Source organism: Falco rusticolus, chromosome 9, assembly GCF_015220075.1.
Source record: "Falco rusticolus isolate bFalRus1 chromosome 9, bFalRus1.pri, whole genome shotgun sequence".
NCBI classification, from domain to species: domain Eukaryota; kingdom Metazoa; phylum Chordata; class Aves; order Falconiformes; family Falconidae; genus Falco; species Falco rusticolus.
Window position 1 is genome coordinate 24,650,176 of NC_051195.1, and position 23,855 is coordinate 24,674,030.

The 23,855-nt window shown below is 42.6% G+C and overlaps 1 protein-coding gene across 1 annotated transcript; it reads left to right on the top strand.

The window, feature by feature from the left end:
• Positions 1 to 553: 553 nt before the first annotated feature.
• C9H10orf71 (chromosome 9 C10orf71 homolog) lies at positions 554 to 23,103 on the top strand. Its single transcript, XM_037401358.1, has 3 exons — positions 554 to 777; positions 11,581 to 11,747; positions 13,650 to 23,103. Exon 3 carries the CDS (start codon positions 13,826 to 13,828, stop codon positions 18,473 to 18,475), a length of 4,650 nt encoding a protein of 1,549 aa, XP_037257255.1. The 5' UTR covers positions 554 to 777; positions 11,581 to 11,747; positions 13,650 to 13,825; the 3' UTR covers positions 18,476 to 23,103.
• Positions 23,104 to 23,855: the final 752 nt, after the last annotated feature.

The following is a 23,855-nucleotide window of genomic DNA, read 5'->3' on the forward strand; positions in this document are numbered from 1 at the left end:
CCTATTGCAGTTCGCCAAATGAAACCCTATGCTGACATGTGCCTCCAGGAGGGTGGCTGGTCTTGTTTGCTTTGGAAGGACGGTGGAATGGGGTCCTTACTCCAAGAACGCTGGATACATTTGTCCAGCCTCTATGATGAAATGAGCTATTTATGAAAAAGCACCAGCAGGACAGCAATGTGTTACTCATGTGCATACTTCTTACATAGTATTTTTAATGGTGACCTTAATAAACATTGTGACTCCCACCTGTAGATACAAAAATGCAGTGCTTTAAGGTTTGAATCACTGGCAGTAGCGAGCCAATAGCACAGCATTACTGTCTGTATTAGTTATCTCTGAAGCATTACTAATGCCGAATCTGAATGTAAAAATAGCTGATGACTGTTTGTTTCATCTGTCTGTTACTTGACACCGCATGGTTATTCCAATACGTATGTTTGCCTCTTCCCTACCATGATCTCCGTTTGGTTTCCCCTTGCCTGATAACTATTTAAATACATTTTACTAACTTTGGATTCCTTGCTCACTTCACCTGGCTGGGCAGGTCTGCAAGGGCTCAAGGGTTAGCTCCTCCACATTTTTATTTATTTATTTATTTATTTTTCAGTGGTTGTTTCTATTAAGATAACCATGTTCAGAAGGGAAGTCTGAAACACATAAATAATGGGAAGTGCTAATAGTAAGCAGGCTGCTGTAAAATGTGCTGGGGCTTTGACTTAAGGGAAGAAAGTGCAGCCCTGTACTGTCCCTGATCAGGAAGCTGGAGCACAGAAGGTAAGGGGGAAGCGTATGGGTGTTTTTAAAGGAGGGAAATGGTGAAGAGTGGTGAGCCTGAGTGTGTGAATGTGTGGGCACTTAAGGATCAGTTGTGTGATTGATCAGATAAGAGAAATCAAACAGCATTTGTATCTTTTTTTTTCAGTAATTAGAGGAGGAAAGACCTTTCATTTAGTATAGTTTTTTTCTGTTCTGAAAAATGCAGGATTCTCTCTCAAAGTCTGTGTGTGGAATGAGACATACATACAGATTTGTATGCAGTAATTACGGTTTATGACATACAATTATTTGGTAAGGGGCTATGATCTTTTTAAAAGACCATAAAATTGCTATGAAGCTCCATTTAATTGTCCTATGCATTGTGCTGTAAGCAACTTTAAGCAAATAGACATTGATTTTATTTTCCAGATGATTACTGCCTGCAGATAAGGTACTCGTAAAAACTTTAGTGATTTGTGTAGGAGTTTGAAGGCATTTTTATTTCTTTTTTTTTTTTCTTTGAACAAATAGTAAGATAATAATTTAAATATTTTATAGAGTGCAATTAGTTCCTACAGAGCCTGAAAAAGTAAAATAGTTCAAATACCTAGGCAGTGCTAAGAGGCCACTATAAATGACTGTGACTATGACTTGTATCCAATTTTAATCACTGGAAAATTTCTTAAATGGCGTAAGCTTTTCTGAGTCCAGTTGTTGCAGAACTTCTTAATCTGCCCTCCTAAGGAACTGCATTTTATTAGCCTAGCTGCAGAACTCAGCAGCAAAATAAGAACAGAAATAATTAAAATTGAGCTTGAGAAGCCAAACTGCTTAAGCTTTTTTAAATGGCCTGTGAACAGGCAATCCGATTAAATCTGAACAGGGAAGTTTTCCAGCAGCAGGTCAAAGCAACTGGTTCATACTGACTTTGTACAGTATCAGCTACAGGGTTCCTCACTAGTCCTCTGCCATTCTGGGAGGGCAGCTGAGGAGAAGAAAAAGTGAGAAGACATAAGAAGAAATTAACTTTCTGGACAGGATCAAAGTCCATGACTTCTTTTCCTTCACTTCTTCAAGGAACTGACCATATAAGAAGCAAATGCACTCAGTTAAATGCTTGAAGGATAAGATCTGTGGAGAATACTAACAAATAAAAGATTTCTATTATACTGGAGCCCCAAAACGACTGAATTTCTCCACCCTTCCACGCTTGTCACTAGGAAGGTATTTACATACATATTAACAATTTAGTTGCCAAAACAGTTGTAACAGGCACTCACCAGTGAACTTGAAGGCCACAGCTGGGTGGAGGTATGCAGGTATAATTGCACTCCTGCGCTGCAAACCAAAAGCACAGGGAATTTTCACTCTGTAGCCTCTTATTCCTACTTCCTTCTCCGCTTGTTTTGTCCGTGCATGCATTACTAGAGCTGTGCAAAAGGCCCACGAAAATGTAAATCACTCCAAGACTGGGAAAAAAGCCAACCAACCCTATGAGCCAGGTTGGGGGAAAACACCACTCATCTGTATCAGTCTTTCTTGAGTTTAGCTGAGTTTACACACACAAAATGTTGCTAGCAGAGGCAAATTCTGCAAGTGGTTTCTAGCTGCCGACTTCGCTGTGCTGGCTTGCCTGCAGCTGGGATGCCAGGTCACACAGAGCTTTGTATACTATAAGAAAGCGGGTGAGTCCATTGCTTTTAGAGCTAGTGTGCATTGCTTGAGGTAGTGTCAAATTTTGGGACCAGCAGTCTGTGAGCCAGCTGACAGGTGTGTGGGGAAAGGGACCATAGTGGGGGCTGCATGTGTGCATTGATAGGGAAACTTTACACTTGAGAAAGGGTTGTCCCTCTTCTATCAAGCCTGCATGTGTTTCTGTGTGAGTCAGTGATTGCTTATACATACATATCTGTGTGTGTGTGTGTATATGTATATTTGTGTGTGTGTTAAGCTTGGTGTTTTGTGGCTATGTTGCTGCTTGCCAGGTTTTTATGGTTTTCAAGTGTGCATGGTCAGAGAGACTGCCACCAAACGCCCTGTCTCTTAGCAGCCCCAGAGAAATGCAGGCAGCATTGAAACCCTTCCCCAGAATTAAGGTTTTCCTCTCTCTTCGGTTCCCCTGCCAAATCATCCTCTTTGGACAAGCATAGAAAGCAGATATTTAATTATAGTCCTAGATTTCTTTATCATCCACCTCCTGTGCTTGCAAATAATGATAAACAAGAAGACATTAGCTAGTAATGATTAATCTAAATCATCTGGTAACAGTCAGACCAATCTTCTTATGAGCCAAGCAGGTCAAATAGTGATGCATCTTTATTTTCAGTCTCTCACACAGCTACATCCCAGTAGTTTCAGGGATGCTTTCCCTGTTACTTACACGCTGTGTCTGAGGCTGTTTTGGGAACTGTGACAGGGCTATAACAGCCAGGTACATGAAGGCCACCTAGATCATACTTTCCACTTGGAGAAGGTAGAGATGAAAATTTCTGCAGTTTTTTGAAAAGTCTCTATAAGAGTTGCATGTCATTGACGTTTGGCTACATCTTAACATGCAGAATCAGAAAACAGCAGTATCTGGCAGTTTACAGCTACTGCAAATCCTCAGTCTCAGATGTGCTTCTCTTTATCACCTTTATCTTGATCAGACATAAGCTGTCATACCTTAAGGTTCATTTGGCTTGCCTGTCAGCTTCGTTATAGACCCTTGTACGGTTCTGCACACTTCTGATGGCTTCTGTTCCATTGTGATGTATTTCAGGTGTGCCCCTGTCCCCATCCTTTGCATGTTTCAAAGCATAGGGCTCCATCGTGCAGAAACTGGAGTAGGTGCCTAGGACTGCCTGACATGTTGGTGCAGAAGCAACAGCATGCTCAGAGGGAACAGGACCTGCAAGCTGCATCCAGGGTTTGTGCTGGGGCAGTGGGGCAGCATTCCTGGTCATGATGTTCCTCGCTGAGACTCTTCATTTTGACTGATCTGTTTTGAAGTCGTAACATTAGGACTTAGCCCGTTTCTCCAAAACTGAGAAATTATTCTTTGACCAGGCTTGTGAATTGAATGAAGCCATAGACAAGTAGCTAGAATTGCCACTTGAGGTGCGGAGAAATTGAGAAGGGCTGGGGAAGAAATGGCTGGTGACAGCAATGAGCTGCAGGTGATGCTAATGCCTGCCTGCAGTGTTCTTCAGAGGGTCTAGATGGTCTGGAAAAGCACTGCGATGACTGTATCACCGAGGTTGCTGAGGGACTGATTCAGCCAGAGTCACTGGCCTGTCTTTTAGGGAACAAGTGTGGGTTCTGCTTAAAACTCTTGTTATTTTCTTTTCTGCCTTTTGCATATATCCTTTACAGAATAATCACAAGAAGCACAGTAGAATGCTGCATTAACTGTAAAAGAATTAGGAACTGCCTTGGGGACTAACTGTTAAATCATGGGGACACACCAATGAATCAATCTCTGAATAGGAAGTGGGAGACTGCATTTCCCTGGGAAAAAAACACCTACTCCTGTTGCACAGTGAAAAGGGAACTGGAAGGAGCTGCCGTCTTGCTCAGGACAAGACCACTGTCTGGTTTTTGTTCCTCAAAAGGAGGAAAACAGTATGACCTCCAGAGATATTACCTGGGAGACAGGGTGGGTGGGCTCTCCCCTGCCCTCTCAAAGTCCTGCCATAGGTGGATAGTCCCATGGCCATCTTCCAGATAGCGGGCAGGAATAAGGCAAGCCACAGCCTTTGTCCTTCAACTGGAATAGCTCTGTTGTAATCACCGATAGTTGAGAAACAGTTTGTCATCAGAAGAAAGATGTTATGTGAATGGATGGTTGTATGCTTGAGTCATATGCTCTGGCATGTATATAAATGTGTATCGCCCCGCCCCGGCTCCGCCACACTGCTTGCTGGGGAACTAAGCTCTTTTGACTGCACTTGAAAACTATAGCAAGGTGTAAGTAAAGAAATAGCTCTATTCCTGCAGCCTGAGCCAGAAAACCTTGAAAACCAAAGCCTCCACCTTCTCTTCCCCCCTTTGATACATATATTTATTTGTCTTTGGTAACATGAGAGGTATTTCAGGATACTGCAGTATTTCAAGATATTGCATGTTCCTAAATCCCGTGGAAATCAGTGGGTGAGAAAACCACTTAGAACTTGAAACAATTTTGAACATAGCACATATACATGGCTTAAATTCTTTTCTTTATAGAAAACAGATTCAGCAAAATTCTTGTCCAAAAGAACTACATATCCAGAAGATACAAAGGAAGGGAGCAGGTGAGACTACCAGTAAAAGAACACTACTTGTTTTCTGCAAGCCTATTATTTCCTGAGACTGCATCCTGCATGAGTGGGTGTGGGTCAGACTCTCCTTGTCAAGAAGCTTAAATGGTCTGAGTGTAAACTTGACAGTGCAGATGGTATCGGTGTGCTGGGGCTGATGAGGAGGGCCGTGTAAGTGGGGGATGGTTTCAGATTCCCCAGCCTAGAAAGCCTGGAAAGTGAGGCATGACTGGTTGCTAGCTGTAGATTTACTTGTGTAGGTCACAGAGGAGAATACACCTGCTTCCCTCTTGTGTCTAACATACTTGCTGGTATCATTACAATTTTCCTGTGACAGGGACTGGGACTGTTTGGCGTGCTCCTTCACAAGGCATCCAAGACATTTCATTTGTTTTCTTGTCCATGTATTTTTCTTCCTTTCCCCCTTTGTCATCTCCTGTCTCTAGCAATGCCACAGTACTCCACAACTTTCCCTCTACAATGGAAAAATCTCCTTTCTTCCACACAGCAATTGAAAACTCAGAAGCTTTCATCCTCTAAGCCTTGCTTGAGACTAAAATGAAAGGAGATGAGTATCTGTCTCATCAGCCAAAATCCTGTCAGTGAGGAGGCTGTACCAATGGAATATCAGTTGTCACCTTTAACTAATGAAGAAGGCTTGAGTCTTCATGATCTCAGACAGATATAGGTATCAAGTACCTGAGGCTGAGCTGAGATCTTTGCAGCAAGACAGTCACCTGCAAATCTGGGTGGAGTTCACTATACAATATAGTGCCAAGCTACAGCACCATACTCAGTTGAAAGGGTTTATTTGCAGAGGCTCATGGTAAAGTACCATGACCCATGAAGGACAGGGGGAAGGCACATTTTTTCCTTAACTGACAAAGGTTAAGCTCTTCTTGTGTGATTCAGAAAATATAGATTTGGTTCCCTGCCCTGCCACAAACGCCCTGTTTGATCTTGGGCAAATCAGTCAGTTGAAGCTGGGCCTTAGCTGCTGATCTGTAAATGAGACAGAAATCCTGCTTGCAGTGAGAGAGTTTGTAAGGATAAATAGCCACGAGGTGTTCATGTACCATATTACTGGGGAGCTGTATAAATATCTCAGTGTATAATGACTGACCTAGATACAGACAGTGGCCTTTTCCAGTCAGACATTTAATGCCAAGAAATGCACTGTTTGGGTTCAGTTGCTTAAATGTCACTTGTCTGTGCTGACTTCAGGTCATGGGAGGAGCACCATCCCTTTGCCTTGTGATTCTCATAGACTTGTGCTGTTTGTCAACTGCTGCACCTGCCCTGTGCCCGTGTTAGTCATGTGCTCTTGCCTTTGACTTTCTTCATCATGTCTGCATGTTACTGACTCTTCAAAGGCAGTAGGATAGGGCTCAGGTAATGGAAGGAGTGAACAGGAGTTGCAAGAAAGCCTCAGTCCAGATACAACCCTTTCTGAGAGACATCTCCTTCTTCCAGACTTGGCAGGCCTCTTGGCAGGATGGGGCATTTGGAGGACATTGGGAAAGGCAGTCCGGAGACCAGCTGGAAATAACTGTTGGGTGTTTGCCATTGAACCAGAAAGGGAAAGGTAGAGAGACTTGCCATGATTCTTCATAGCTGTCGCAAGCAGTCTCTGTTCCTCCCTTTTTTCTTCACGTGAGGTCTTCATCTCCCAGTGCTTGAAGCTTTGTGGTCTGAGCTGAAGAGGTAAGCATTGCAGCTGGGGCCTGGAAGAGGTTCACATCCTTTGGGGAAAGGACACAGAGCAGGATACATAACATAGTCATTAGCTAGTACACTCCCTCCTTGCATTCATGCTTCCACCAGGTTGCACTGACCTTCCTTGAGCTGTTAGTCTGATGAGCCCCCAGTTCCAGCTCCCATGGCAACAGATACACTAGCTTCAGTAGACCTCGTGGGGAGAAAAAGACTTCAGCTGTCTTTTCTTCAGAAACAAACTGTTTGATTAAACAAATAAAATCACTATCATATTCATTTTAATGGCATTTCCCCTAAAAGATGGTTGGAAATATTTTCTTTTATCATTTAGGATATTTACTTAGGGAAATTTCAACACAAGATCACACTGTTGCAATACTGCCAGAGTATTGTTTGACACAGAAAATAAAATTAAAAGTTTCAGTTAATGTTAAATAGCATACACCCTCTCTGACTTAAGGACAGTAATAATATGGTATTTTAACTATTATAGTATATATTACATGCTACTTCTCATGGCCTATAGTGTAAAAATAGTAAAATACTCTGAAACAAAATGATTTTTTTTTAGTTCTGAATGAAATGTTGAAATTTATAACTTAATTTCTCTTCAGAATCTTTATTCCATGAGAAATTTCAAGATCAATCTAAATGAGAACATCTTCCCATCCATCACGCACAAACATATTTCCAAAAGGTGATATTGTCCACAGGATGGAAATTCTGCTGGTCGGGCCTGGGACTGCACAACATCTACCACACAACTCTTAGGTCTAGGTATTCTAGTGAATATTGCAGAAAAGAGCAAAAATGCACTGCTATTGTCAGTGATGGGTGATACAGGTTAGAAAATCGGAATTATCCAGAGGACATGATTTGGTGACATAGCAGTGTGGTATCAGTTCCAAATCCCTTTCCTTCACATGTTGGTCTGAATGCCACATGGGGGTGAGGTTTGGCTCATCAGAGATGTTGGATTTCACTTTACTGTGGTTACAGTTGCTTATGTAGCCTTCTGGATAGTGCACCAGTGTCAGCTTAGGAAGTAGATGTATTTAGAGTCACCAATTCTGTTCTCAGTTATTCTACTGACGTCAGTAAAATGACTCTAGATTTATACCAGTGTAACTGAGAACAGAAGTTGGCCCAAACTCAAGAACAGTCTCTCCTCTTCTCTGGCCCTGGACAAGCTGTTCGAGACACAATTGCTGGGCCAAATCCTGAAGGGGAATGGACCCAGTCTACACTGGTTTGGTTCAGATACATGGTTCCTTCACCTTGCTTTCCAGTGCAATGGTTAAAGATCTGAATCTGGAATAGCTGAGGTCACCTTGTTCTCAATAGTAGTCATTTCTGTCAGTGTTTGGGATTTTAACCCTAAGCCGAGCCTGTCCAGTTCTCCGCCCTCCATAGCTGGAGCAGGTATTTGTATTTGAGCAAACCGGTTCCTCTTTCCCAAAGCAGAAGAATTTTCTTTGGCTGTCCCTTATGACCACAAAGTACAATGAAAGTGATCTTGTTGGATGAGGGAAATGGAGGTTCATGCTAATAGCTTTCATCTTATGACCACCTTAATCCAGAAGTTGCCTTTCTTGACAGTTCAGGGAAACGTAGCTGGAGCGCCACTGTCTCTTGCCAGGGAGCTCCCCTCCTTGATGAGGGTGTTGTGATCCTCCCGCTGGTCCATGTGCCCTGAGGGCTACTCAAAGAGGCAGTGTGCCTGGAGCAGCCAGGCATCAGGGCAGATCAGAGAGTGTCTGGCTCAGATGCAGCCCAATATGACCAGCCCACACACCTTTGGCAGTCCAAGCAGCCCAGCACAGAGGATATTCAGGTATTCTGCACCAGACTACAGGGGTTTAAAATTCTCCTTGACATCCTTCTGGGTCCTTGTCTCTGACAGGGACTCACAGGGTGACCCTTAACTCTCTGACACCCTTTTGTCTGTTTTCCTAAATGCGCAATGAAGACAGCAGTACTGTGATCATTGACCAACAACAGCACACTTAATAGCCGTCCATGTACTGATCACTGCCGCCATGCAGGCTTTTCTGGCAGTATCCAGGAGAGCTCACTGAGTCAGTGCTGCTCAGGCTAGCGAGGAGGTGCCATCAGCTGGGAGTACCGTCTCAGCCTGATGACACATAGCTGAACAGGCCTGTATCTATCCAGCTCTCTCACCAGATTATGAGCTCCCATGTGTGCCATGAACAAAATACACCTATGCAAAAAAGCCATCAATTCATTAGAGAGTCTCCGAAGTACTAACTATACATTGCCATGATGAGCCCCTGGAAGCCCAAAGCAGCAGTGTGTATGCAAGTAGAGCACGCCACTGAATAAACCTCAGCCAGCAGTCACCACAGGGCTCTGAGTTTTGGGCTGGAGCTGTGGATGGATGCCATACAGAGAGCACCACATAAAGAAACCAGATCACAAAGATTAAAACATCTCAGACCTTCCCTCCCTCTCTCTTCTCTTCCCATCCTCAAGGGAATGCAGTGCTGTTGACTTCATACTGCTATGCAGCTCCTAAGGTCACTGCCAAAATACCACCATGATGTCTCATGGCACAATATTTCAGCCAAATACCAGCCCAAGGGTCGGGGGAACCAACTGGTCCTTTCTGTATTGCAGCAGCAGTGATGTCACACGCTCCAGCCAAGTTTGCTGGTTTGCCCAGCTCCTGTCTAGTGAAAGAAGTTGACATTCAGTCTGTGCCAGGCCAGGAATAGTCTCTGTAATTTAACCTCCTCATCACAACTTGCTAGGCACTTAAGAGGACCACTGAAAAAAGCCTCCTATTTGAAAGAGAGTGGAAGCTGATTTCTGATTAAGCTCCTTGAAATCTGTACATTTATGCAAGTTTTTTTAGTAGCTCTTATCAGGTGATGCCTGCTGCAAACACCTCACGTGTTTCTCAGCGTCTCCCAAGAAGTTCCAGATGACCAGTGTTGCTTTCCTCTGTCTTGAAAATAGACTAAATTCAGACATTCTTAAATGTTTGATCTAGCTGAATCCTGACCTAAGCTCAAACTCTGCACATTGCTTGCTGGCTGCCATGTTTGTTCAAAAAGTTAAAAAAATTGGGACTTCACCAGGTTATTAAACCAGCCATGACCAGCTTCTTTGCCCAAAGTTCAGAAGCTGCCATCATACCTATACAAGGGATAGCTAGACCAGTACAGTGCTGCTGTTTCCATCCAGTCCCAGTGGTGATCTGCACCCTGAACACCTGGTGCATATACAACTTTTCCAGCTTGAAACATTACACTACCCAAATACTAGTATTATGGCCAGGCTAGATAAGGATCTTCACAAGGATTCCAGAGACAGTGGCAGTCACTATTCTTCTTTTCATCAGTGGCACTGAGTTGTTTTTGCAACAGTGACCCCATCTAGAAAATGATTGCTGAGATTACATCATGATCTCCATGTTTATTGTTACTCTACTCACTTTTCAGCAAATGTTCTCAGTTTACAAGGGACGAGATGTTTCTTCAGACCTCCGTCCACGGGATCTGAAAGCCAAGCTTCCTCCTAGCTCAGGCACCACCACCACTAAATAGCGATAAACACTGTGCCACTGGAATTTAGGCAAAAGCCCCGCTGATGAGTGAGCCAGAACATAATCACAATCTTCCATGGCTGTGTTGGCTTTGCACATTTAAGAGTACCACAGAAGCAGTAAAATTGTAATTTAACCTCTGAGTGAAGATAACTGAGTACACATCTCTGCAAAGAGAATGCCCTTTTGCATCTGGCTGCAACCAGACACAGCACAGGATTTTTTTCTTTGCTTTTACTTTTTTTTTTTTCATAGACATATTAAGTGTTCCACAAAAAGCTCTGACTGGTACAGGCTTGTCCCTAAACTAACACTAACAACAGTCCTTCCCCAGGTAAAGTGCAGGAGACCATCCCAGTGGGTGAGCCCTTGTTGCCACTTTTCCAAGTGTGTTTTGAATACCACAGGCTGACACAAAACTTTCCTTCAAGAAGACCCTTGCTTCAGGAAAGTCTACTGTGTCTACACCTATCTACACCTATATGATTATCTGCATTTCCTCAGGGCCAGGCAATTCTCCTTGTAGGAAATGAATATATTCTTGAAACAATGAAGCAAACTAGCCTGAACCTGTGGGTGTCTCCACAGCAAAAGGACAGCAGCAAGGCATGTTCACCATAGCTGAGCTTTCCTTTAGCATCTCCTGACTCTGATTCAGGCATGGAAGCTAGAAGATGTTTTATTTACTGCCTCTCACCATCCCAGCTGTCCACCTTTCCTCTCCTTTACAACAGGGACAACAAAAAGGATGGACTTTCAAACCTCAGCTGCATTAGTTCCCAGTCCACCAGTTTGACACCTGTCTGTACTTGTTGGCAGCAGGAAATCATGTATGTGTGGAGACACACGTTTTCTTCTGCAGTCCCTCTGAACAACTGGCACAGCAGGGACATAGACAGCAGCAGGGGACAAGACATCTGCCCCTTCTTTTTAGCCTGGAGACATCACCCAGGCTTTGCAATGGGCAGACTGCAAGGAAACTATTGCTCTCTCAGCTGTTAATCTCTGCTGGGGCTACTAGAAAGTGCTGGAGATTGTGGTAGCTGTTTGCTAGGAACCTGACTGCACTCTGCAAGCTATTGAATCTTCAAGGTATCTGGTTATCACTCTGGAATATATATCTGTCTCTTTTGATTAAAAAATCCTGTAAATCACTCCTAAAAAGGTTGTAAAATGTGAATGAATAAATGAATGAATGAATGAATGAGCACCAATCTTCAGATCATGCAAACAAATGTCTTTGTTTTCAAATTGCAGAGTTAATTTAAGATCAAAAAATGCTGAAGGTCGGGAACATCTCAGGACACTACTTCTGTCGAATCTACATGGACTATTTCTCCCTCCTCACTAAAGATGGTCAGAAATTAAGCCAAACACAAGCATGAGAGGGAGTTCTAACGATGTGAAACAAAATTACATGGCAGGTATGTACCTGTACTTCCCACTCATATAACAGTTAAGAATCAAAACCAAGAGCAAGATGGCCTTTCATTTGTCTTTTCTTGTTGCATTATACACAAAAATATATGTGCAGTGGGGGTAGTGAAACTCACTTTTAAAAAATCTTTTTACAAAGTAAAATGGAGAAGCTCTGTTAAGCTCATTTTATAACTGGTATAAATCTATTGTAGTTCTGCATAAGTCATTGGAATTGTATTGCTGGAAGGACAGAATCAAGATTCACAATGATACTTTGAGTCTAAAAATAGGTGGGCTGAAGTTTTTCAAATAGAAAAGGAAGGTGAGGAGTGTTTCCATTTGAAGAAACAATCGAGTCTGAGTAATTCAGCTGATTAAGCCCAGTTTCTCTGACTCTTCATACTGTGACCAGCACTGAGTCACCATAGGGAAAAATGTGCCCTTTCCAAGAGTCTCGCTGAGATGAGCCAAAGTAGAATCATGGCTTTGGACAGCTGGAGCGGCTGAAGTCTGGATCTGGATTTCATTGCTCAGTTCTATGATGGATCCAACCTTGAAATGGAGACAGCTTCCACTTGCATGGAAGCTAGAAGCTGCTGTAGATGTGAACTGTGATGTCTCAGCTCGGTACAAGTTCGTGATGCAATTGTACTAGGAAATGGAGATACAGATCAGACTTTCCTTAAGAAGGTGGTTTTAGCTAGCTCTTGAACACGCTTTTAAACTGAGTCTTGATGTAGTTTAGTCAATACCCCGCTCAAACCATTGAAAGTAAGAATAAGTATCTGTAGAGTTTACAGAGTAAACTTTAAAGAGTTTTAGCATATAGATTTCAAGTATAGCTGAAGGGTCTATTTTGCTTTTACTTGTTCCATCCAAAGATTCCCCCATCCTGTCTTCAGATTGATGTGGAGACAGACAGAAACCACAGTGCTGTGGTCCCTGACTGTGCATTGTAACCAGAGATTAATGGAAGGCTGTGATATTTTATAATTGTGTTGAATGGGTTACCTTTTGCTCTCAGTAGTTCTGGAACTGAAACCAAATGTTCCCTGTGCTCCTTTAGTGGGTCTGCTAGAGTCCCCTAGGCACTCCTGCCTTCTGCTGGCTAAGCTGATATTAGCAGCTCTTCGGTTTCAATATACTAACCCAACCATACCTGGATATGGGTGGCTAAAGGATTTTACCTCAGCAATATTTGCTTGGAACATTCTAATGCACAGTAAATCCTCTTTACCTGTGGTGCCATCCTGCTTTCTCAAACAAGGGTTCTGTTCAGGGTAGTTGTCACAGCAAAACTCCAGCCTCATACAAGCAGGTTCATCTCTATAGATTCAATTTTCTGCAGCCATGAGCTAACAGATGAGTGAGAATTGAATCTTCTATAATAGTTTTATTTTTCATAAAATATTTTAAATTATAATTATGATGTCTTGCCAAGTAAGTTTTACCAACTTTTCTTTCATTTTGGACATTGTGTGCAATGTTATACCCAGTGACATTCTTTTTTTAAGTAAGTTTTCTCCTTTTTTATTACTAATTCTTCCTGGTCAAAAAATGGCAAACCTTCTTAGCTAAATACATGCACAGAACTTGGAATTGTTTATGGTTAGAGGTACGGAAAGGGAAGTGCTTAAAATTTGGCTCTCATATCCTTGTTTAAGAGCCCAAGTAAAGAATCTGAGGTAAGACCACTTTTTTTAAATGGCACTTTCCAGTAATTAAACTATCTACCATGAGCTACATGAATGGACCAAAATAACAATTATTTTTCATGTGTGTTGGTAGCATCTTGTTTAAAATACAGGTAGGAGCAAGTTAATCAGTGACTGATATATCTGGGAAACACGCTCTGTCTGAGAGTGTTCATACAGAAAAATGGTAATTTACAATTTTTGGCTTTGCAGAGAAGAAAGTTTCCTTCAGCTCTTCTGTAAGATGAATCGATGTGCAGCAGCACCGTCTGGAAGAATAGCTTTGTGCTTGTGAATTGCAAACAGCTGGAACCACCCCACACAGTCATCTGCCCATTTGACACCTGAAATTAATCCTTTGGCTAATTCATTCATGACTCCCATGAACAATGCAGGGAAATAAGAAACATACGGAAGGACATAGTGACTCCTCAAGTATTGGGAGTCTCCTGGATGATACAGACAGAGAGGTAAGCAGCCTCACAGACCGGGCTTTCAAAAGTTTGTGTGTGGCAGAGCTTGAAGACTCTTACAATGAACCAGATCTCACCATTTCACCTGACTTCGCTCTCCAGTTCTCCAGTAAATTTCACCCAGGGACATTAAACCATGCCATCAAGAAAAGCAATATCTGTAACAAGCTAACAGCAAGAAACAATGAACATACAATATGGGCTTCCACATTCCAGCAGCTACCAAAATGTGCTCCGGAGGAGAAAAGGATTGCTAAAAATAACACCTTTGCCACAGAAGGGAAAAAACTGAATTTGCCAGTCCCTGGTCCAAGGAACAATAAACACATTTCAAAAGTGTCTTCATTGATTAAGACATTTGATAAGACTGCAGACCAAGGGTCAGGAGGTTCCCTGATAGCCATTAAGCAGCCCATTAAGAATAGCTTTCAGAAATGTAAATTAAATCATGGAAATGATATGGCTTGTTGGGATGACACAGACATTTTAAGCATCCACAAGGAACTTCCTGATTTTTCTGAGGCTAGTCAAGGTAGCCACTGTCTCAGCAGCAAACATGAGCCACAGAAAAGGCCTAATAAAATAGACATGAGTTATTGTGGTTCTGATGGTTGTTATCCTGTGCTGATTGAGATGTCAAAAGTAGCCAAGTCAAATTTTTCCCGTTCTTCTAAAAAGGCTTTAAAAAGCAGAAGTGTGAAAGTTAATGAGCCAGCAAAAAAAGGTAATTTTCTTCACAGTGAGAATAGTGCTTTTGAATCATGGAATGTTCATCATAAGAAACTGACTGAAAAGGAGGAATTTGTTGATATAAAAATGAAAAAGGAAGGTCTTACATACCTGGAAGAAGCACCATTTTTCAAAGGATCCCACACACATGAACATAAATTGCCACCAGTCAAAACCACTGTTACTAAGAAGCAGGAGAAAGATTTTCAGATGAAACCAACTCCACCAGAAGCTGCTTTCAGCACCCCTCTCCCAGCTGCATGTGTACCTCAGGGCCCCCTCCCTTCAGAAGCTGAATTTCCTGCTGCTCTTCCTCCCACACCCCCGCCTAGGAGCCATGCACACCAGGGTCCCCCTCAGCAACCTCCTGTCCTGCAAGCACTTGCTCTTCCAGCCCCCACACAGCAGGGCCATCCCCCAACACCCCCTACCCCTGAAGCCCCTCCTGTGCCCCCACTCCCAGTGCCAGCTCAACTTTCCCCTCTTTCCATGTCCCAAGCCTCCATCTCACCCCAGTCTGTGTCCTACAGGATGGTTTCACCCTTACCCATGTCCCAGGCAGACAGCCCTCCTTCACCAAGACCCCTGGCCACCTTAGCTGAAGAGGAGACCCTCAGTCCCCAACTGAGCATTACCTGTCCACCCTGGAGGAGACAGAGGGTTACAAAAGGGGCAGCAGAGAGGAGACAGACTTCAAAGGAGAAGTTCACAGCCAGTGAGACGGGCCCATTGTCTGAAAAGGTGACCGGTGCGGAGCCTGGTCTGGATGTGACTCCTTTGGCTAAACAGGTAAACTCCCCTGGATCAATCAGTCCCTCTTTCAACATCACTGAACTTTTAACACCCATCATACCACCAAAACAAGAGGTGGATGCTGTTGAAAGTGAGCTGATCCTGCTGACACTTCCTCCCACCAAAGGCATGACACAGAGAGACCATGACGGGAGCACGTTTGGCGATTACAGGTCTCGGGATAGTTACAAATCGAAAGCATCAAGTCTGTTATTCAACTTGAAGGATGTGCGTAAACGTGTTAAAAGCATTTATACCCCTTCTCCCCTGTTAAGGGCCTTAGAGGAGAAAAATAGAACTAGGGAAAATATACAGGAAGGTACAAAAATTAATGCCTCTCTCTTGACTTTCCAAGAAAAAGATAGCAAAAATATTGCAGAGAAAGATGAATCAAGTGATATAACCTCCGTATTGTCTGGCAGTGTTCATGAAAAGGACAATAAAACTGATTTAACCGGACACTTTACAGACAATTACCTGACTTTGAGCTCACCCCAGACAACAGCAGACCTTACATTTTACCAGACCGGAGACAACTTGCAACAAGACAATTCAAAACATGAAGATCTGGTTAAAAACACAAGAGATAGTGAAAACTTCTCCTTGTTCAGACATGAATCAAATAAACTTGATTTAAGAAAATGTCTGCAGTATCCAGCACTGAAACCATTCAGTAAAGACAATGCAGATACAACAGCTGGGCAGCCCATGCAAAATCCCAGTGTCCAGGATGAGGAAAATAAGAGACAGCCTGCTATTCAGAATGAAAACTTTTCCTTCAAAACAGTCCCAAACCAACTCTCACCAGCAGAGGATGTGCCTTACAGTGACACCCAAACCAATATGGTGGTACCTGGCCATGAAGCACAAGGCAAAAGAAGCACTAGTTCTTCAGAGCAATCTTTTGTCTCCACAGTAGAGCAGCCACTTCAGGAGGAGCAGTTTCCACCAGTGCCCCTGATGCAGAAGGCATGTCTGCAAGAAAGCCAGAGGAGTAAGAGTGAAATGGGTGCAGACAGTAAGAAAAGCCACAAGGAGAGAGGGAAAGCAGTTGGGGAAGATGAACTGCAATGTTATGCTTGTATCAGCTCTGGTACTGGTACAGCAGAGAAGCAGGAGGGGAAGGTTACTGAGAATGAACAGAAGAGCTCGATGAAAGAGAAACTAAAGAGAGAAAAAAGGGAAGAGGCCAACAGCATGGATACAGCTCCTGACAGCATAAAGGACTTGTCCATCCCCATGTCTGAGGAACCACAAACACCACCATCTTCAAGCTCAACGAAACCCAGTCTGTTTATGATTAAAGACAACACATTCAGGTCACCTCAGGTAATAAGGGCTGTTAAGCTGCCCCTGTTCAGGTCCTTTTCCCTGGATGATACAGTAAGCAGCAGTTACAAGGAAATGGAAGGTAGGTTTATGCCCCCAGCAGAGCACAACAAGCAGCACCGAAACATGTTGCATGCCCAGGAGGTGGGCTCGTTGGCATCAAGGCGCAGAGGGCAGCAGAATGTGAGGGATGGAGCAACTGACAGAGGGAAAGAGGCCAGTGAGGCTGGATCTACTTCAGCAACACTGGATCCCAGTCTTCTGGAAGATACAGAGAGCTTTTCATTAGGGAAGCTGACAGAAGAAGATGAAGAGACTTGTGCTTTGTTAAATAAAGTTGGGAAAATGAATGAAAAGACTGTCTGCAGAAGGAAAGAGAAGCCCCAGACTAGGAAGGCACGACACAGCTTAACACAGCCAAATTTAGGTCTCGAAAATGACCAGGTGCGAAACAACCCCATCTATCCCACAGAAAGAAAGACAAATTACTTCAAGAATCATCATTTGTCTAATCGCAGAGGTGGCTCTTGTGTGAAAAAAATAATCACTAGAGAGCCAATTTCCCCTGGGACTGGCTTCGTATCAGAGGACCACATGTATTCTCCTGTACCCCATGAAGCTTCACAGGACATTCTACATACAGAAGGTGCACCGGTTTTGTTAGACAGTCTTGCATGCCCTGCTTTTACAAGCACCTGGTCAGGCAGCACGATGCACTCTCTTGCTGCCAGCTCATCATCAGACAAACCAACAATTTCTGTCCTTAGAGAGACCGAAGATGTTATAAACCCTGCTTTGCTGAACATGGCAGTGAAAAGCCAAGCTGATATGCCTGCAGAAAAGATACTTGATTCAGCACAGAGAAATTTTCTTTCTGATTCTGCGGGGGAAGCTGAGAGACTGGAGCTCAGGGGACCTGGGGAGAGAACAGCAGGCAAGCCTCCTGCTGTGCCACCAAAAACAGAAAAGGCTCTGCGGAGAGCCAAAAAGCTGGCAAGCAGGAGAAAGAAAATACAAGAACAGGAGAAAAAACATCAGACTGAGTATATAGATGCTGTAGGGAGAAAGCCTTCTCATTCTGGACAGACACTAGCATTTCCTTCATCCTTGGGTTATTCTCCTCCCCATCCTGCCCCTCACTCCACTATTACTCCCACAGAAACCAGTACAGGAAGACCCAGTGGTGCATCAGCAGTGAGCCCCTCACTCTCTTCAACCCAGCGCAAACTCCTCCAAGACCCTGACTCTGGTCAATACTATGTAGTTGATTTACCAGCTGAAGTTAATTTAAAGACATTTTATGACCCAGAAACTGGCAAATACGTTCAAGTCTCAGTCCCTTCTTCAGAAGGGAACTTACACCAGCCTCCCTCTTCAGAAATTATGAATTCTTCCTGTTCCTCCTACCCTAGAGTGCTGCCTTTACCAGCTGCATCTGTAGCAGTGCTGAAGTCACCTTCTCAGCTCTCTGAACCTACCTGGTCAATGCCGGCTGTGCCAGGAGAACAAGCTGAACTACCTGAAGATGGCCAGCAGGACTACAGATACACTGAAGCTGTGGATACTCAGCCCTGTATTGAACCAGCCTCTTACTCCTACAGTCAAGATGCTGAAGAAACTCAAGTTTGCTTAGAAAAGGGCATGAGCCCAACCCCAGATACTGACATAGTGTCCCTCACCGATTTAGATGATTTCGCTGCTGAAGGAGTGTCTTGAAAACTGAAGTAACAAAATATGCCAGCTAGTGTTTTTAAGAACTGTTTGAACAGACACATGCACACAAAAGCACATGCAGATTTGATGTTTGTACAACACTTTATGTCTGAATCTCATTGTGGTTTGTGTGGGAAGGTAAATGAAAGCTGATCACATTGGAAGATGTGAGGTGATCACTCTGAAAAAGAGTGAAATAAAGTAAGCACCAAATTATCAGTGAGATGAAGGGGCAATGCCAGCTAAACAAATAAATATGACAGTATGAAGCCACTGCTTGCTGCTGCTGCTGCTTTGCCATTATGGTGGCTGGGATTGCCAAAGCAAGTGTCCTTTTGCCCAGATGCGTTGCATGATATATGACACAAAGTAAAACCTATGAGAGCCTCCTGTCCGTCCTATAAGACCTGGGACAGAAGTCGCATCTCCTGAACTTTCCTCACTCACTGCCTTTGAACTATATTGACAAGTAGAAAGCACATGGCTACAAATATGCCATAAACCCAAGATTCATTTTTTGCACACACTGATTGCCCAGATGTTATTGACAAGAAGATTGTACACTGGATGCACCATACAACAGCCATGTCAAAAACCTTTAAACAAGTTGCAGCTGCTGTAGACTTCTCATATACTTTTGCAGTATCCACTAATATGCTGTTTAATTATTTATATTTCTTGATAATCTACAAATAAATTCCCTAGAGTCAGGGGTTATTTATAATGCAACTTAAAACTTCAACTTATCTTGATACTTGACCTGAAATATTTTGGTAAGGAGCAAGGCTGAACAAAATCCCATAACAGTATTTGATTTTTCATTAGGATGAGAAGATCTTTGCTTATTATAATTGAAATGCTTTTTGTTTTGTTTTGTTTTGTTTTGTTTTGTTTTGAGGCTCCCACTGAAATACAGCACTAACTTTTAAAACCTGAAACACATACCTAGTTTTGGTCTCATAAATTGTGTGGTTTAAAAACAAACAAACAAACAAAAAAAGGAGATACAAAACATCCAAAGTATTAATTTCTAGAAAAGTGCTTCTTTGGATAATCACTTTTCTTTGACAGCTCTGAATCAAAATATCACTCATCCTTGTGTAAGCTCTTTTCTATCATCATAAATAATGACAGAACCTTGGTGAAAAGATGGAAAAATTGAATGTAATGTGCCTGGTTATAAATATCTATATTTTGAGTACTGGTTTACTTTTTCTCTGTCTCATTTTCATATTGTTTTCCCCAATTAAAACTGAAGTGCAGGAGCTCTGAGGAAGAATTATACCAGTGACTGTCGGCCTGATTCACATCTTAGGCTCTTTTTATGGGATTGTTTTAGGTGAAGTGACTGACTCTTGACTTCATGAAAAGAAAGGAAAGAATCAGACCTTTTGTTTATTTAATAAATATAACGTGGAGATGTGACACTGGCACTGCTCCACTGTCCCGGCTTGAATATCTATGATAGAGGTTTTCTTCAGTAAATTCTTAATTTCCCAGGACCGAGGCTGCTCCCAGAACACAACACTTGGTTGGTTGACTCATTCCCTAACCTAAACGCAGCTTCTAGCCTTCCTCCATCCTGAACAAGAGCCATGTGTTCAGAACCTGTCCTGATCCCATTGGACACTTCCCCTCATCAGTGCTATTTCCTAAAATGTTTCCCTTAGAGGGGCTAGACAAACACTAAGGGTATGTCTTCATTGATTTCAGTGGGGTTTGGATTTGCCCTTTAATGATCTAAGTTTCATTTCACCTGTTACACAGACTTGTGTCAGATTTGCCATTTTGTGATTTGGCAGGGCTGGTTGCAGCAGAGGTGTGGGGTGGAAATGGAGAAGCTTTCACTGGTTTGGTTCGGGTTGTGAGCACATTCGACCAAATATACATATTTGTATAAATATTTATTGTTCAGTTTCCACCCTTGAAAATTTTCAACACCTGACCAGTTAAAGCCCTGAACAACCTGGGCTGGCCTCAGAGCCGACCCTCCTTGACCAGGAGGTTCATCCAGAGACCTCATGAGATCTCTTGCAGCCTGAATAATCCTATGATTCTATTCTGCAAACATTAAATTTTTTAAACCAACTTTGACTTCAAACTCAGAAAATGCAGTCTCCCTTGAGAAATGTCTCATTTTGAAAGAAATAAAGAACTTGAAAATTGAGAGTGTTTCTGTAAGATCAATTTTCAAGTTGTTAGATTAAGGGAAATGACTCCTATTATAAATATTTTTGCTATTTGTAGTTACAAATAATTTGCTAAACAGACACGGTGCCATTCGTGTTGCACTCCTCTGTTGCTGTCTCTGTATACAGCATAGTGTCTATCCAGTATTAAGCAGAATGTCATCTACATGTTAAATTACAGATAAATAGATCTATTAAAGTTTTCCATGGTGCATTTAAACAGAACCTATGTAATCTGAAAGCCTAGCAGAGTGCACAAGCCATTTTTTTTTGTTTGATATTATAAATTTAAATGCCTTTAAGAGCCACAAGTTAAGAGGTAGGCAGGCTCTCAGAGGACAGGATAAAAGCTCCTTTCCAAGGGGAGACTGTGGATACAAAGTGCACAGATAGAAAATAGATGGTAATTTGATAAGCAAAATATACAACTGCATTTAAAAAAATCCCTTTTGCTTGGTTAACTGTCATTTGGTGGATGTGCACACTTGTCCTTCTGCACCTCTTTTATTGAGGGGCTTCTTAAATTCTTGCTGTAGAGAATGGGATCCTCCAATATACTACCTCTAGGTACGTGAGGAAAGCAGAGTGTATTTTTTTACTCTACTGTGAAGGTAAACTGAAATGTGGGTATCTGAAAAGGAGCCAGTCCTAACTTGGATACCAAATACATTTCAAGTAGGACTTCTTTATTTTGGCTAATCCTTTCTGCTAGCTTAAGGGAGCTGCCTCCACAGTGAACTGTGTCTCTGAATACGCACATGCCCCAGAGAGTTTTGACCTAGAGAACTTGTAGCTAAATGAAACAGACAGAACTGGGGAGTTTTGAAAACAAAAAAGGAAGTGGCTCCCATCATGTACCCAGAGCTTTCCCTACAGCGCTTTGCCACAGGGAGTGAATGAGTGAATGGTATTATAAAAGTGTTGCTCCAGGTCCCAGCCTGCTATTGACTTCATTTGAGTATGAACCCACCAGCAAACCTATGGCAAATTTCTTCCTAGGCCATAGGAGTGCGTGTGTGTATAACCAACACATGCACACACAGAAACCACCCTATATATATAAAAAAATTATAGATATATAATATACCTATAAAACTGCCATTTGCCTATCAGTATAAGACAGCAGTAATGCCTGTGATGGTGAACACAAAATGTTTGTGCTTTAAAAGGAAGGCAAATGACACCTTTTCAAATAACAAATATTTTTCTTTCCTTGACCTTTTCTGTTTGTGTTTGTTGGTCCTTTTTTTCCATTGCTGCTGTGGGAAACTGGGATGGAAGTGGTCATTACTAGGCAAAATGACAGCTGTGACTTGACCTCTTTCTTGGGGGGGGGGGGGGGGAGGCTATGGGAAATGTGCAATTGTCATGAAAGCAGTTGTAGGAAAGCACTCTTTCATGATGCAAATGACAGTGACATTAAATCATAGGTTAAAGAGGTGTTGGGGCAAATTAAGCTGAATTTTGTCTTGCCAGCAGACAGTGATTAGAACTAAAGAACACAGCAGGTTCCTTGCAAACACAAAAGCACAGCAGGCTGAAGGAAAGAGAGGGCTTTCACACCTCCCTTCTCCTGCAGGTGGCCTTTTTTGCATGTTGCATTTCTTGGTGCCCTGAGGCTCATTTACAGTGCTGGTTCTTCCTTGGCAGATGTGACTGAGGCCAAACCTGACTTACCTAGGCTTTGGCTCTAGGGCCAGAATCACCTCTTTCTCCTTCTGGGGCAACTGCAACGCCTTCCAGTCCTGTTGCCACACAGCAGACTTGGACTGCCATCCCACAGCCATGGCTGTCCCAAGAGCTCAAATTTCCTTGTGCAAAATGCTGGATTTGTTTCAGAGAGTGCTGTTTAACTGAAACGCCCTACATGCATGGATTTTTATCAAGTCCCCCTTGGGTGTTCAAGTGCCTTCCTAAGTCATCTGTCCAAGAAAATATGTGTCATCGGCACGTTCCATCAATGCAACTGTATTTGCAAATAAGTAATTATTTATTAGTTCATAAACAAAATAAATGGGACTTGTTTTACAATACTGGAATGACTTCTAGCCAGCTTTTTCATTGTAATTATGTCTCATTGTAATTTTATCTCAAGTTATGCCAGCAGAAGAAGTTGACAACATGGGACTGTCTGTTCATGCGTGCACATGTGTGGTACACAATTAAAAGATCTACTCGATGACTGGATGTGGGCTTCATCCCTCTTCCTCCGCCTCCTAAAGAAAGAGAGCAGGAAGCTGGGCAGAAACACTGTGGCCTAAGACTCCTGCAATCATTCCCACCCTTCCCTGCTGTGTGAGGCCAGCAGTCTGGCCAGAGGACCTGGGGATGTGCTGTCAGCACCCAGTCCAGCAGCACTGGAAGGGCATCACCTTCTCGCCACCCTGCAGAGGACATCAGGGATTTTGCATTCCCTGTGCCCCATCCACCTGGGGGAAGTTATCAAGCACGTAATTTGGTGTAACTTGTCTTTTTCATTACTAACCAGTCCTGCAGACTGTATGTAGTCTCTAAAGTCTTGTCAGAGATGGTTTTACATTTCTCCTCAGTTTCTCTTATTGTCTGTTGCATTATGAAACACGGTGGAGACTCTTCTCAAAGTGATCTTGGTTCAGTCCTTGTCCAGACCGGCTGTTTTATTTAGACCTGCTCTGCTTTGATCCCTGACTAGCCAAGCAGTTCTTACTGACAGTGGAAGTGTTACTGTGGTTTGGATATAAGAGCACATAAACAGAAAAGATAGCTAGTTATGTTTTTACCAGAAATACACTGACAGATTCGCATATCTGTATCTGGGGGATATACTGTTTCCTTTCTGAGTAAAGAAACAACTCTTTAAGTTTGATCCTCTGTCTCGCTGAAAAGAAGCATGAGAAGCTGGTGATATTGTACATGATCGGTTACATGGGCTCTAGTGAATGCACACAAATGTGTAATTTGGAGCAACTGGTGAACATCAGTCATTTTTATTAAAGAAAGTCGGCTTCAGAGACTTACAGGAGACAGAAAGAACATGGAACACTTGAGTAAATTGAACTTCATTGTGGGTTTTTTTTTGTTAAATGCTCATTATAGCAACAGAGGTCAATGATTAATTTATTTTGTCTTTAGAATGATTATTCTGGTCTTATGATGATCCTACATTCACTACTGTCCCCTGATATTAAAAATAATATTGTAATTATGGGGTTTAA